Consider the following 16,217-nt stretch of genomic DNA (forward strand, 5'->3'; position numbering starts at 1 on the left):
ACAGGTCTGTATGTCCTAAGGCAGGAAATCTGTGGGCAAGCTCTCTGCTGCACACCTCTGAAGGGGTCTATCTACCCGCTGTACAACTCAGCAACAACACGTGCCACTTGACAGGAATGTGAATAGGACAACTGTAATGAAATCAACCGGTCAGCACTGTCCCTTTATGAGACGTTTTTCACAAAATGTCCTGAGCAGCTTTACAATCAAAGTCAACCGAGCTGAAACGAAGAGGGCGTGAAAAAAACTGGCTAGTGAGCATGTGTCTGTCACATGCTCAACAGATTCAGGAGAAAAAAAAGGCACCAGAAATAGGGACTTTATGGTAATGAAAGCATACACGGTTTGGGTGATAACCAGTGGTCATACTGGAAACCTCTATACTCAGCCCCTTTCTTTTACATTTGAATTTCCACAGGATGTCACATTTCTGGAATACAATTGCTGGGACACTTAAAGGTCTCTGAATTTAGAACAACAATTACCTTAAACGTTGTGATGAGAATTCTTAAAAGTAGCAAGTACAAGTGACAAATGCAAACAACAATTGCTTTGGAGAAGTGAATGGTTTCTTCAACACTGAAATGCTGAAAAAAGCCAACTCACACACAAGTATACCCCTGGAGCTTCTTGTTGGACATATTTTAATCATTTCTGAAAAGCACTGAACAGGTGAGTAGTTGATGCTGCACTTCCAGAAGTGTTGGTCACTCCCAACTCCAATCAGCAGGACCAGCAAGACCTTGGGGCCTCCTCCCAAGGACAAGCAGCCTGTGGCTATTCTCTGTCTGCTTTGCAAAGGTTTAGTTTCATGTTACCTGATCTTCATTTCCTGGCAAACAGAATGCTGGCATCTCCTGCCACCTCTGCCTGACAGCCTCCCAGCCTCGTATCATGTTCCTCAGCAGGAGACAACTTCCCTTGTGCTGCTGCCTCAAGAGAATTCCCTCCTCACCGCATCCAAAAGCAGAAGTGGTACAAGAACACAAGACTGCAGGCACAAATCTCGTTTTAATCTGCCTGTGGACAGAGAGGCCCAAATAGATAACATGACAAAAGAGGATGTTTGTTCACTTCTAAAAACCTCTGGCCTCTCTAGTCCCAGAGGCTCCATGGATAACTGTGTGAAGGGCACCCTCCTTTTTTTTGCCTGGTACCTGCAGAGTCCAACCCTCAACCTATGAAACCCTCTAACGAACCTCAAATGATGTTCGAGGCACAAAAAAAAAAGTGTCAGGCCCAAAAAATTGTGACATACCTGTCACACTACATTTAGAGGGCTCATGAAAAGCCGGAGGACTGGTGACCCAAGCAGTGAGCAGGCTCCGGCAGCAGCCAAGCAGGATTTGAGCTCAAAGGCAGACTGCTGTGAAGGAGCAGCATCTCCACTGGCTGATGACAGAGCCCGAGGAAGGAAGATGGGGCTGAGCCTGCTTTTCCATTGTCTTCCCCCCCAGGCGGCCCCCCTGCCATCCTGCTGTTCACAGAGGTCACTTCTTTCTCCGTGCTGCTCTGCCTTCCACACCATGGAGAAACAAACCTCTCGCCACAACGCAGAGCTGGCTCCACGGGGAGTGAAATAGAGAAGGGCACAGCAAGGCATTGTCAGAGCTAAATGACACTGCTGTTGGGGATGCAACCCTGTGCTCCGGCTGCTGCCTCTCCGGCTGATCACGAGACCAAAACACCTGCCATAAAAACGAAACGTGACTTTCTTGCCTAAAGGTGTTTTGTTTTGTTTTAAACAGGGGTAAGATAAAATTGCCCTGGGTGAAATGTTCCCCAGGCCACAGATACACCTACTGCACGAAGCAAATTTTACTTGTGTTGTTGCAGACGCTGCTGGAGGTCAGACTGCAGGAGCAGGCACACCGGGGAGCGGGCAGACACAGACCTCTCCCTCCTCAGCAAGGCACCTGAGGCTCTGCAGAGGCAGCTGCCAAGGGGCTTCTTTCTGCTGCAAGCAGAAAAATAGCTGACGTAGTCCTCTGTTATTTTTTTAATTGGATTCCTGTTTACGTTTTTATCGGTAACTGGCCTGACTTCTCAGCACACAGGCTTTTGCAGCATCAGTGATTTCAGGGGCTGAGCATCCAGCTCGGTGCTCACGGCAGCTGCCTGCCAGGTGGGGTGGATGGGTTGGCCTGGGAAGCACAGCGAGGTCAGCCTGGATCACAGAAACCTGACAGATGCAAGCAGCCCACAAACACCCAGCTGAAAGCAAAAGAAAGCAGGAGCCTTTCCATGAGATGCAGGAGATCCAGCTCAGCACCGCTGTTACTTAACAGCCACGGCAGCGCTCTAAAAGCGTAACCCAAATCATTCTGCTCCTACTGACAAAAATCCCTGGGCTCTGCTCACCCAGAGCGCTGCTTGCTACTCCCCCGGCACTTTTCAGAGACTGCAGCTGGATGATCTCAGCGCGGCCTCTAACTATCATCTCATCCCCCTGGGAATTATTACTCTGCACCAGTGATGTGAGCCTGCGGCTCCACCCCACTGATTCATTACCGGCGCTGCTCCTCACTCCCATTAACTACCTGATGATGTGCTACCGCCAGCTGCCTCCCTTGGGGCCAGCAGCATTTGAAATGCTGAAGATCCAGGCACTGCGAGGGATGCCAGAGAGAAAATGGAAGAGGGAAAAGAGCTTTGGGTAGAAACGCTGGTAAATGTCTCGTGTTTTCAAATCCCAGGCTACACGAGACCTCATGGAGAGCTCTTCTCATGGAGGATTAGCTGCTGTTGGTTCACGGTGTGAGCCTGGGCAAGTAACTTCATCTTTTGGGCCAGTTTGCTGTCTCACGAATCCTGACTGTACTCAAATTATATTAGTATATGAGCATATTTACATCTGGGGAGCACCTGGTACAATTAAACCAGTAAGTTGTCAAGATGTGGGAAATGAACTGGAGTTGGGCAAGGGGAATCTTTCATTGAATACACAGGGGAAGCAGAATTTATATCAGTGATCTGTGTCAGGAGGAGGGAACTAGTGGGAAAGCGATAAAACAATGCTGGTGACAGCAGGGGAGCGGCAATTACAAATAACTGCACCATGTTTTATGCTCCCACTCCCCGCTGTTACAATGGCTGTGGCAATGCTGGGGTGGAAAGAATGATGATTTCATATGGAAAACACATCCCCAGGCCATTTCAGGACCTGGGTTCATAAGGAGAAATGCTGCAGCTGACCTTTCACATGCCACATGGCTAGGAGAGAGAACCAAGGCCATGGGACCAGTGTGGCTGCAGCCATATGATACAGCACACACTGCCACGATGCCTGGTGCTGACTGCTGGGGCTGCCTGGTGCCCCTCACCGAGCCACTCTGCATGGCCCACCCGTCTCCTTTCTGCCCCCAAGGACTGCTACCTGCGTGGGATCTCCCTGAAGAAGGGAAGGAGCTCGAAGCCAGCAGAAATCTGCAGCAGAGATGCCATGAACAGAGGAGGCAGCACATACATGCACAGGGCTAGGGCAGTGCTGTATCCTCTTGGCGTTGGGTCTTCCCCTTCTCTGTGCAGCACCCCTGTAATTGTTATTCTACATCTGGTTTTCAGATGGTTTCGAGGTGCCTGAAATAATAGGAGGGTTCTGCTAGAGCCCTGCGAAGCGATAGCCTGAGATGGAGGGTGCTTGACATGCCTTGAGCATAGAAAGAAGGCACATGGTGGTGTTTGAAGGTGCAAAGCTTGGATCAGATATTGCCAGAGGACTGTGGATGGAGATAAACCTGATGCAGTCTTCTCCACGTTGCCTTTTGGAAATAGCCTGGGAAGGTGTCCTGTGTGGCTGCCCCTCCCAGAACTGATAGGCAGAGAGCAGAGGGAGCCTGTCCTTCACCACGCTGTCTATTTGTCCATGGGGTTCAAGAATCCCTTGGCATCTTACCTATCACCCATCGGTAACATCTCCTTACAGTGCACAGCAGCAGCACGGAGCCTCCCCTCCCTCGAGCAATGGCACTGTGCTGCCAACAGCTGGCAGGCGCCCTGCAAACACAGCCAGCTCCTCCACGAGGCAGGAAGAGTGAAGGATCCGACGTCTCCTTACATCTCCCACCACCTCCCAGGGGCTTGTTACCAGCAGGCTGCAACATTTTGGGACAGCCCCCAAACACCTCGCAGCCTTTCAGAGCTTACTCTCACTGCACCTCTCTGCAGCAGCGAACGCTGACGATCTTTTGTTCACAGATTGAGAACAAAACGAGGTTCCAAAAACCAGAAGTGAGCAGCCTACAGCCTAAACAGGATGTCTTTGAAACAGAGAATTGAAACTAATTCCCCCGAGACCTTGGCCAGCAGCTCTGGACCGCATGCTTCTCCTTCCCATCCGAGCATCCTGCCTTGCATGGCACTGCCCTTGTCTCTTGGCAGCAGGGCTGAGCAAATAAAAACAACTCCGATTAGTTAGGGGGTTGCTGGAAGAGCCCCTGAGGGAGGAAGGGAGGGTCAGCCCTCAGGAGCCTTTTTTGCTTATGCTTTCTTTTTTTTTTTTTAGTGTATTACAGGAACACTGGTGCCATGCCTCTGTCACTCATAACCAAGCCGAGGAAGATGGATGACGGAGAAACAAGTTTCCAGGACAAGATTGTCATACACAGGAACAGCCAACGCTGGCAGATCACCCATCACGCTGATGAAAAATGAGACATCTTTAGCAAATGGGTCTAGATAATGTTGTAAGGTGGTTTTGAGGGCAAGACATTGTGTTTTGTGCTTAATGATGCCTTCAAAAATGCCTCAGATGCGATTATAGACAAAAAGCAATAAAGCAAGGCAGAGAAGAGGCTTGGAAATCTTCCACTCAAGCCACTCTGACTAGTTTGTGTGCCATGCCAAGGCAGTAGCAGTTATTACAGAAAATCATGGTTCAGAGAGCAGACCTCGGGAAATTGCCTATACTAGCAAAAACCCAAGCCAAGCCCTTTTCCAAGCCAGCTGAGACACCAGGGCTGGCCCCAGAGGCTGACCCCAGGGGCCAGGCTGCAAACTTGCTGCAAAAACGCCTTGGCACACGATGTCTGTCCTGCAAGTTTTGGGAATTATTGCTCCCCCAGATAATGCCTGGACATAGTTTAAGGATCACTACAGGCTCAGGGCCGTTTCTGGTTTGGATGTAGCCAGCTTGCTCTGGGTGTGGACTGGAGGTGGCCAGCTTACTTTGGGGAGCAAGTAAGTAAAGGCTTTTGGGTCTTACCCCAAAATTATTTAATGCAATAGAAATCCTTACTATCACATTGATGATAATTCCTATTAACAGCAATCTGAATGTCACGTTTCTGTGCAGAGGTGAACTTTTCCCCAGGCAGAGCTATGAAATCAGTTCTGTTCCTTCTACCAAAGGGGTAACGGAGAGAGTAAACTTTTCAAGTAACGTAACCAAGATGTGACCTGAGAAACTCAAGAGCAGAATAAAGAGCTGCAGAGTCCCAGATGTGTGTCTGTCCTTAAGGACATTCCTCCTTTTGCTGGCACTTCACATGACTCCAGATCTGGCCAAATGCTGCAAGGGGTAGGAGCAAGAGGCTGTGATCCCCCAGGTGTGTTAATTAGTACCAGCCTGTAGCTACAATGGATAATTCATGCATTTTTGGCAAAGTTTTACAGACTGCTTCCAGAAATGGTTTTCCAAAAGCTAGTTCTTTGATCCTTTGAAACCAAGACAGAAATTTCTGCAGCAGGTCCGTGGGGAAAAGGGAACAATGGTTTTATTAAGTCTGCTGATTTAGGGATCTGACAGCATCAGATGAAAAGACAAGCAAGTCTCCCATCTCGATTTAAACTGAGCACACAGTCACCCCTCAGACAGCTTCTTCCAGAGCAAACCATTCTGTTATAGGAGGTGAACAAAAAAACAACAGAGCACCTCTGAATCCATCCCTCATTAGCAGTCTGTCTCATCTACATGCAGTTCCCCAGGCCTGCTGATTAAAGATTTCCCGTGCCTCAGTGAAAGGCGCAGGCTAATCGATGAGGTAATGCTTTTTTATTCTAATTAAGGACTTGAGTCATCCTATTATTGTAAAGTCCATGGAACAAAACATGTTTAAATCTGCCCCATTACATCATGCTCAATCCTCTTCCAAAGCCGAAATAATAAATAAATAAGAAAAAACACCACACTTTTGATTCTGTGTAGTGGTAAATTTATCCTGTACCCCTTCTGAAGGATCTCCTGCCTCCTACGAATCTGTCTCGGCTAATGAAGGACTTGCTTAATGTGCCTGCAGAACGGCTCGTGGCAGCTTCCGCACGCCTGCATCGCTGTTCGGTTCCGCACTGCTACAGATGACCGCACACTGCTGTTAAAACAGGATGGGAAAACCAAAAGCTGAGAGTTCGCTTACAGGACTGTGGGAATTATCTGAAAGCTGGTGCCAGCTAGTGGCAATGTTATTTGGTGCCAGCTCCCCATCATTACTTGGCTCGAAAATGATTTCATATGCAGAAAAGTGCATGGCAGGTTCACCTGCGCTGTGCTTTAACGCATCGAAAACAGTAAACCAGGTCCATTAAAAATCCCATGCCATCTTCCTTAAAAGCAGCAGGATTTAATCCAGTGAGCTGGTTGAATTCCAAGCTGGGTGTTTGCATTCATACCGGCACCATTCCCCGTGCATTACCTGCTCTCTGCTCAGTGCTGATGCTGCTGTGAGCTGCTGCACTGAGCCCTCGCTGCGTTTTACCCCAGGTGGAGCTCCACTCGCCTTCTGCACGAAAACGGATGGCACGTTCCGGATGGCACGCACAGATGCAAGGCTGCGCAGCCTATAGAGCTATTTGCAGTCCTCTGGGTTTAGGTTGATGGTATAAACACAAAATTACTATTTATAAAAGCCATTTAAATATATGCAGTGCTCTAATCAGAAAGAAAATGAAGCACATTAAAATAATTACCCCAGCTCCCTCCCAGAGGAGCCTCACGTTCCAGCTGTGGATGTGCTGGAATCATCCAAGCCAGCCGCGACAGAAACTCACCACTGAAGTTTAACTGAGGCAATTGCTTCAACATGCGAAGCAAAACCTGGGGAAACAATGACTGCATAATTTTATAGGGCCCCAAATCCAAGGCTCGATCAGGAAATACGAATGCAGATAAGGACAATGCTGGCATGGGGGAGGACTCTTAGAGGTTTTCCTTGGGTCAGGGAAGTGACTATTTGTAGAATAAAACACCGAGCAGCCAACTTCAGAGCTGTGATCTGTGCATCCTCTCCTCTCCAGCAGTCCGAGTGCCCTAGCTCTGATCCCAAGGTACAGTTTCTTCTGCTTACCAGAGGTGGATACACAGAAGGTTTTTTACATTCACCCAGCAAATCTGTTCTCCTGAAGGATGTAACCCACAACTGCAAAACCAGAAAATCTCAGTTCTCCTGAATTCACTTACATTAAGCTAGCGACTACCACAGAAGAGCCATGAGAAGAAGGCTGAGTCCCTCACTCATCAACCTCAGTTTCCCTGGTTGGGAAGTACGGCTACAAAAGCTTCTCAGTTCCACTCCACGGAGCCACACAGACCCTGGTAGAGCTCTCCCAAGGAAAACATCTTCCCACACCCCAGAGCAATCACTCACGGGAGAAAACACTGAACTAATATGGATGTTTATGTGAGATTTAATAGCTAAACATATGTTCATTTTCCACTGTTTTCTTTCGATCACCCTCAACCTCCCATCTGGGGGGAGATGGCAAGTTTTGCAGAAGAGAAACACGTGGGAAGCTGAGCTGAAGAGACGAGATTAGAGACAGAAAGAAAAAGAAAGCTCATTCCATGATCTGTATATGGGAAAAGAACACTCACAAGGCATCTATAAATATAAATGAACTTCAGGACAGGCAAACGGGAGAGACTGACTTGCTGCAAGGAGAGAGCATCCCTGCCATCCTGCGTTACTCCCTCTCCACTCAATTAAGCCATCTCCAAGGAAGGCTATGAGTTTGCCCCTAAGAAGTGTTGAGAACAGACAATTCTGTGAAAAGGACATAAGGCTCATCCTCTATTTGGATGGGCAGGTAATTCACACATTTTTGCTGTCTTTTCTTTTTTCCTTTCTTTGATGGGGAAGATTACTACATCAAACCATGTCCTTGGTTTTCGGAAAAAATTCAACTGCCAGAAATGTTTCAGTGGCAGGCCGACGGGGTTGTTTACTAGGATTTTGCACGTTGCCAATCCGACAGCAGCTGGATTGGACTTGAGACAAATACTTGTGTCACTTGGCAAAGTGCTGGCTGGGCATGCCTTGCAACCTCAACTTGTGACTCAACGAGTCGCAGAATATAAAGGTCTGCCTGTTCAAATATCTGAAGGCTTCACAGCTGCGAGCACGGATGCACACACTGCTAGGAAAACAAGGCTCTTTTTGTTTTTTGTTCATTGTTTTAACTATCTGAATTTCATTAAAGAAAACATAACCTGGATCTTCCCTCTTCTTTGATGTTCTGACACCTACACCTTCTCTCACGGTCGGGACAGACAGGCGAGTGTTTCTGCTGCTGTGCATGAATCCTGCTGGATTCAGAGAGGAAGACATGCACTCACCTGGCCAGACCAAAACACAATTGTGAATTTACAAGTTGCTGAAGAGCAGGAGGATGCTGAGGAGTAGAAGTAGCAGCACAGGGTTACAATCCTGCCGACCAAGGAGCAGAAGACACAGCAGCTGAACACACATTGTGACAAGTTTGCTCTAGACCATCTGTCCGGCAGCCAGCAGCTGAGCCACGGCACTGCTGCAGCCTGCAGATATTCTCGTCGTCCTTTGAGGCACAAACCCACCAGCAAGCACCCTGCCCTCACCGATTACAGCTCCGGGCATGCCATCAATAAAAACGCTTGGAAAGATGCAAAACGCAGGACTCCCCCGAAGCTGACTTCTGCCTCTGGGTGAGCCATTCGCAGCAGCCCAGCGTTTCTGGCAGAGGAAGCAAGATGAAATTTTGCCCCCAAAGACAAAAAGGCTGAGGCCAGCCTAAGGCACAACAGGGAAGAAAAGGAAAGGCAAGGGAACACTGGGATGATAGCTCAGGAGTCAAACCCTAGTGGGGCTGCCATTGGGATGCAACCCAGCAATAACTGCTGGCTCGTGCACCAGCAGCCCTTCTCCAGCAGCCCGCCTGGCTCTGCAGGGCTCTGGCACGGCCAGGGCTTGCTGCCCGGCTGCTTCCTCCCCACCAAGCTGTTGCTAAAAGCCATTGTCCACTCTGTCTGCAGCCAGAAAAGGTCCCGAGTCCTTTAATAATCCCCTTGCTAACCAAACCCAGCGATGACAAACCTCTGGCACCAGCGGTGATTGAGCTTGACCGCAACAACAATGAGCTACAAGGCTTTTAAAAACTTTTGGCAGCGGGATCCCGAAGGGTCAGCCCTCTCCGGCCCCATCCCTTCTGACCTGGTGTCAGGAGTTAGCTCCATCTATGTTTATACCCAACAGATGCAAAGCTCCAATCCGCCCATGTGCCTTCATTCCTCTGGGAAGGGACGAAATGAGATGAGGAGAAGCCACGAGGGGAAATCCGCTGAAACAATAGGAAAGGGAGAGAGTGGAGACAGAAGCTCTCACGGACCCACGAGGAGACAGAAGAGCCCTTGCCTGGGGAATACCCACCTCATGGCCCTGTGCAGTCTGCCAGGAAAAATTGTGGGCTGGAGGATGTGCTGTCACTGCACGGTTTAGGGAGGCAAAGGAAAAAGGACGGAAGGGAGGGAACATGGAAAAGAGGCTCTGGTGAGGGGTGCTAAGAGCTGATGGAGGCAGGGAAGCACAGGAAAAGGTGGGTTCTCTGAGCTAGGGAACAAATATTACTTCACAATTTAATTGTGGCCAAAGAAATGCATGTACAGGGCTGCTGCATGCTTTAACCCATGAAGTCCTCCTGTTCTTTTTGCAAAATCATTGCTGCTGTGTTCAGAAAAGCTGGTTCTGAGTCATTTTAATCAGCTGCTGTATCAAGTTTATCGGGATAAATTGAATACAAGTAAGTCAGTTTTAAAGTGAGGGGAGAGATGTTAAAGCCCTTGACTTCAACCTACACGCAATAAAACCGTACAGTTCATCCACAGAAGGAGAAGACAAAAAAATAGCTCGCTTACTGTGATGTGATTTTAAAGTTGTTTTGAGATACAGAGTTAGAAGTACCTAACATGGTCCTTCTTGGACCCAGTAGAAGAAGAATCCTCAACTGGTTGCCTGGATTCCCTACAGAAAGCAAAACCCTAGGAAACCCTCCGGGCAAATGGGGAAATGGAGAGCAAACAGGGCAGCAGGCAGAAAGCTAACCCTTGTGGACAGAGCTGCTCAGGGCTATTTATTTCATTTATTTATTTATTTATTTATTTTGTAATTTCTTCACACCCTGGGCCCGAGCACAGGTCCCTGGTGCTCCCCTGTCATGGGACAACCTGTCTTGTAACCCATCCTAACCACAGCCCAGGAGACAGCACAGGCCAGTAGCTATTTCCAGGGGCGTTCTGAGCACAGCGCACCCCATATGGAGGGCAGGGGAACCTAATAGCACAGATGCAGCCAGATAATGCCCAGACAGCCTCAGCCAGCAGGGCCTGGCACTGCTGAGTTTACCATCCAAGATGGTAAACTAGATGATGTAGATGTAGTACTAAACACATCCATTGATACCATCCAAGAACATCGCTTCACATTTCTCTTTGCTCCATGCAAATCTTTTCTTACACCATTGCACATTACACCTTTTTCCACTGCAGAATTTTCAGCAGTATCATCAAAAACATCCTGCCTGTGGATGAATAGCTCCTGCTATTCTCGTGGCTATCTTCCACACCTTCTCCTTTAGAGGATTAGCCTCTTTTGGATCCAGTGCCCTTGCTTTTTTCATTCTTGAAGGCATTCCAGATGTAGAAACCCCTGCAATTGTGACTAGCCACACAGTAACATTTTGTAATTTACCAGAAAACCCTTTAAGATTCAGCACTGCTGAAAGATACTGCACCTCTAAAAACCAACACATATCGTTGAAAATGCTATTGTAGTCTATTGAGTACTTAAAAATAGTTATCTGCAAATATTAAGACAGGTGGATTTAGAAAAGAGTAATAAACAGTATTATTGCTTTCATTTTAAGGACAACAACAGAGAAAAAAAGATAAGTGATTAACCTAATATTTTCCCTATGATGTAGAGTAAAATACCTATCTGATTTCCCACTCTAAAGGAATTAAAACATTTTAATAAAGGATTATGGCTTTCCAGAAAAAAATAATAGATGCTAGTTTTAAAAGAGACACTTTGGCCAAGAAAGCCCTATAACAAGTAACCGCACACTTAGACCGCAAAATAAAAGGAAACAGCTAGAAATGTGCTGCTGCTACCAACGTGAGTACAATACATTCATTCCCCACTGCACAGCTGATGTTAAAGGACTATCTTACTCAGTATGAGGAGTGCTTGTTCTTACAGGACCTGTATATTCTGCCCAAAGCTGAGAAGGTCTCTACAAACGTCCACAAAAACTTGCAGAGTAACTGGTGACAACACACTGGAATAAAAATACTCCAAACTCTCAAGAAAGTGAAAAAAGGAAAAAGCAGACCTTCTGAAAGCACGTTTCAGCTGAATTTCAGCACTACACCCCAGAAATGTAACCTCATTTTGAGTACCTCTCATTCTAGGAAGAAAAATTCCTGGAAAAAGTAAGGGGGAACAGGGAGAGTTAAAAGCTGCAAACCTTATCAGAAGCATTATGGTTTTTGAAATGTTCCTGATTTGGACAAGAAAGCAATGCTTTCTGTTGTTAGGGATCCCAGACATGGTGCAAGAACACTCTGCAAACACGGAAAGTAAGCTTTTGAGCATGAGAATCATATGGCAAAGAAGCACCAGGTAGGTTTGCAGGCCACACTTTACACCCACAGAAGCTGAAGAACATGGAATTGGCACGTGAGTCGCCCACCAGACATGAAAGAGCAGCTCGGCCCCAGCCCTGAATACGAGGAAGAGACCGGCACAACTGTGACATCTCCTCCGGGGAAAAGGAGCCTGCCATTACCAGCTTACACCTGGATGATCATCAGCAATATAAAAACAGAAAAAAAGGCCCTAGTTTAGCATATTACTCCTAAGGCCAGTACATTTAGCTGGATATCTGGTGGTTGAGCAGCACAGCAGCAGTGCTGGGCCCAATCCAAGTCGCAGCCTTCTGGCCCAGGAGGAGAAGTTGTTACCAAATGAAGCATGCTGACAACATATGGAGGCCTCTGCTACTGGAGCAGTTTCATCCTCATCCAGAAAGAAAGAAAAAAATGGTAAGATTATGCCAAACACACGATTCAGTTTAGGTCAGGGCTCTGCTACCCAAAAGAACCTTGGCTACCGCTACTGCTTGCAATGGACGCCAGTCCATTGTCTCAGTGCTGACTTTACATTTTTTCATTTTTTATTTTCTTTTTAAACAGGGGTAAGGATTGTGGATTTTTTTAACCTGAATTACGCATGTGTTAAGGAATTATGTAGTACTAAACACATTTATCCGGTCTGTATTACCTAATTTTTTACTCATCCCCATCCCAACCTAACTTCAAGCATGCCTGAAGCTGTGAGTCCTCAAGTTCCCTCTTTAAAGCACGTAATCACCTATGATTTTGCGGGCACGGAAGATACACTACATTGGTCATTCCAGAAGTGGCCATTCACTGCCAATTAAGCTCCTGTCCTTGTCTTATCTTGACACCTGCTATTACTAGATGGCATAAAGCTGGGATACACTGCTTACATTCAACCTGCTACCGCTGATCTGAATGAAAAATATCTTCTGTGGAAGCTGGGTGAGTTAGAGGAGAATAGAAACAATATTAAATCAGATTCAGGATTCTTATTTCCATGTTTATATTTCTGCTGTGACACTGTACATGTGAGATTTAAAAGCATAATAATAAATACATTCCGAGAGGCTTTTTATAGATAGCTAACCACTGACTTAGAGTGAAAAACATCTGACTGCATGACATGTCATGCTGCAGCACTGTACCACTTAATACCATATTTCTTCTTCTATAAACAAAATTATTCTGATTCACTAATAATTCTGTTCTCAGAAGGAATGGAAGCAATAAACTAAATGACGATTAAATACCAGATCTTTTCATCCTCCAATGCATTAAAAGAACAAAATAATCAGACTTTCAAATGCTATGTCAAACTGTGAGAGGCAGGAAAAAAAATCTCTTGCTTGTTTTGGCACAGCACATTCTTTACAGCTTATACTTGTTGTAAGTCTGAAAATACAACATTGCATTTGCTAACCCAATAGATCATTTTCCTATCCAAAAAAGGACAGCTTCTTTTATAAACTCTACCAACTAAGGACCATTTTGCGGGAAGTACTGCTTTATCAAGCTTTTCATTGTAAATAGCTGCTTAACTTTTTAAAACTCCTCTTCAACAAAGGAATGATTTTGATACTGAGTAATTAAGCACATGCTTCGTCAAAAGAATAATATTTAAAGTTTCCTGGTGATATTTAAAGGATGAAATATCTTAAGTAAAAAGGACACTGTCTGGATGCCAGCAATTAAATGTGGTTTTATTACCAGAAGCAAAGTCCAAATGGTGCTCCCAGAATTAATCATTTGTGGTTGACCTGACTTCAGTGTGAGAGACCCAGGCTTAGAACCTGGACTGAATGGCCACTCCACAAATAATTCAAGGTAACTGGGAAACACCAACAGAGAGTTCTGGCTTGTTACTATCAGTGCTTTTGGGGCCCCTCTACTTGGGCATCTAAAGCCTGAGAAGCACTAAAAAAAGTAGTCAATACTCATGATCCCGGCCACTAGGAAACTAAATTTGCTTTCAGGCTTTAGTAGTAAATTTGCTTCTCATGATTTTGGGAATTAAGTGAGAAATTCCATCTTGAAGTGGTGATAGCCTTCAGAAAATTATTGGGCAGGTAAGCAAACCCAGATACGAATTTCAGCAAGCTTTGATTCAATTATTCTGTTTCTCAGGCTGTTATTGCTTATGCCTTAGAGGCATTTAGCACATGACATCTTCAGAAAAGGGCAGGAGGAAAGAAAGCCTATATGTGAACATCCTGATCGATGCATTGGCTCTTTTGGTCTTCACACTGCTGTAACTTCACATCGTTCTGGATACCAGCCAGCTCAGAAGCAGTTCCAGACACTGTTAACACCAGTGCACTCCAGAGAGGCACATCCAATGCAGCCCAGGGGCTTTATGTTTTGTGGTGGCACCCTGCAGTGTCCACTGAAGTGCCTACTGCAGCTGATACTGTAATCAAGGCATTCTCAATGTCTCTCTCTCACCTGGATTCCCTGAGGCATGCACTAAAGAGGCACTACAAAGTCTCTTCCCTCTACAGAGGCACTTCATCATGAACTGGATAGAAACATAATATGAGAGGCCTCTTCTCCTCTGTGAAATATTTTACAGAAAGGTTGGGATGAGAGGACAGTGACATGGAACAGCCTCATTTGCTTAGAAAATTGAGCTAAAAATTAAATAACAAAGGTATTGAGTCTATACCTGATTATACCAAGAGGGTCTAAATCTTCCTCTTCTTCCTCCTCTTCCTGTTCTTTCTTCTCACATTTTTTGGCACCCTTCACTGATACAAGCTCTGAAATTAAATCAGGTGTCTTTTCCTCTTTGAAAAAATCCAATGCTTCATTTTCTTCATCTTCTTTCTCTTTGTCATCAGGAATGTTTTTACCCTTGAAGTCAATGACACTAGTAGATTTTGTCCCTGCAAAATACAATTAAGGATGCAAAACTGAATACACAGGACTACAGTCATGTTTTATTTCATGCCTTGCACCTTTTTCTCATGATTTTGTTTGAGAAATGGTGTATATGATTAGCTTTTGTGAAACTCTTCCAGCATTCCCAATTCTCCCTTCTATCCACTGATGTATTGTCATATTTCTGGTCTGTTTACTGATTTAAAGAAGTCAAGTAGAGAAAGACAAAGGAAATGAACTTTATCTAAAACACATGCTTATTTATGTTCCTTCTATAGTCAATGAAAACAATAGAATTTTCAGCTGGTGACTCATTGCATCCAAAGACAGTTGTCTGAGAACAAGTATCCCTCTGAAGTGTCTGTTTCTCTCCATTGGCTACAAAGGGGCTTAAATACTCTGCTCAGATGTAGATAGCTAAAGAACACTTTTTGTTACTAATTTAATTCATCTGGGCTAAAAGTACAGCACTAGATAGCATGAGAAATAGTTTCCAAGGTAGCTCTTTGATTTACACGCAAAAAAGAAGCCTGAAGTTCTAACTTCCTTCAGTATGCAAGATGCAAACTGAAATACACACTTTGACCAAGTCTTCTCACCATACTTGATATATGCAAAGCCCAGAAGAATGACGAGAACATAACTGTTCTGTGCTGTGGAATCTCTGGATGTTCGGGAAACTAATCTAAAGTAATGAGACTAGCTAAAAACAGGCTAGCATAAAAACAAAACAAAACAAAACCACTATTGATAAATAAAATTCATGGCTTCATCGTTTTGACTATTAAACTGACATGGCAAGTGAGACACATCTCATCCAGCTTTTCATGCTTGCATGTACCTAATCACCTAGGGTAGAATTCAAAACCAAATGTGTGTGCCTACACTGAACAATTGGTCTTTTCCTCCCTTTATAGGCAAGGGAGTGCTGGTCAGGGTAGGCAGTGGAGGCTAGGATGCTGCATGTAGACATCTATGTTTTACCATGTTAGTTCTACCTAAATACCTCAGAATATATTGACTGTATCTCCAATGTCTGTCAGGAAGGTACACTAGCTTGAGGATCTGCAGTGTATATACTGAATTCCACCTGGGTTGGTAGGGTGAGACATATTATTCTAAGGCAGTCTTTGACGAGCAGGTCATATTACTTACACACAATCTGTCCACAGAATATAAAGACAGTTCAGATGTAGACATCTGTACCATATACAGCGAAGACTCATGCAACATGAATTCTAAATTCTCTGTGCAAGGGGTCTGCTTTCAAGAGAGCACTGATAAGGATGGGGGAGAACTCTCAAATCTTATTTGGCACAATCCTTTTCCTAAAATGATGTAATTTTGTCCCCCTTTACTTTAGGAAGCTGATTTCAATTGTGAACTTCATGCTTGATAGAGATTTAGTTACAGGGATGTGCTCTTGTCAGTGTCACAGAACTTCTAACCTGGCCATGCTTCACACCTTTGCAAAAGT

General features: G+C 45.4%; 1 protein-coding gene across 3 annotated transcripts in view; it reads right to left on the minus strand.

Moving 5' to 3' along the window:
* Positions 1-16,217, minus strand: part of HS1BP3 (HCLS1 binding protein 3) — a 72,336-nt gene that overhangs the window by 41,861 nt on the left and 14,258 nt on the right. For all 3 annotated transcript variants that reach the window (XM_068678705.1, XM_068678703.1, XM_068678704.1), the window contains exon 4: positions 14,526-14,745. In XM_068678705.1, the coding sequence (XP_068534806.1) occupies positions 14,526-14,745 (220 nt within the window). The remainder of the gene's footprint in view (positions 1-14,525; positions 14,746-16,217) is intronic.

The sequence above is a fragment of the Anas acuta genome, chromosome 3 (genome assembly GCF_963932015.1).
Source record: "Anas acuta chromosome 3, bAnaAcu1.1, whole genome shotgun sequence".
In the NCBI taxonomy this organism is placed as follows: Eukaryota; Metazoa; Chordata; class Aves; order Anseriformes; family Anatidae; genus Anas; species Anas acuta.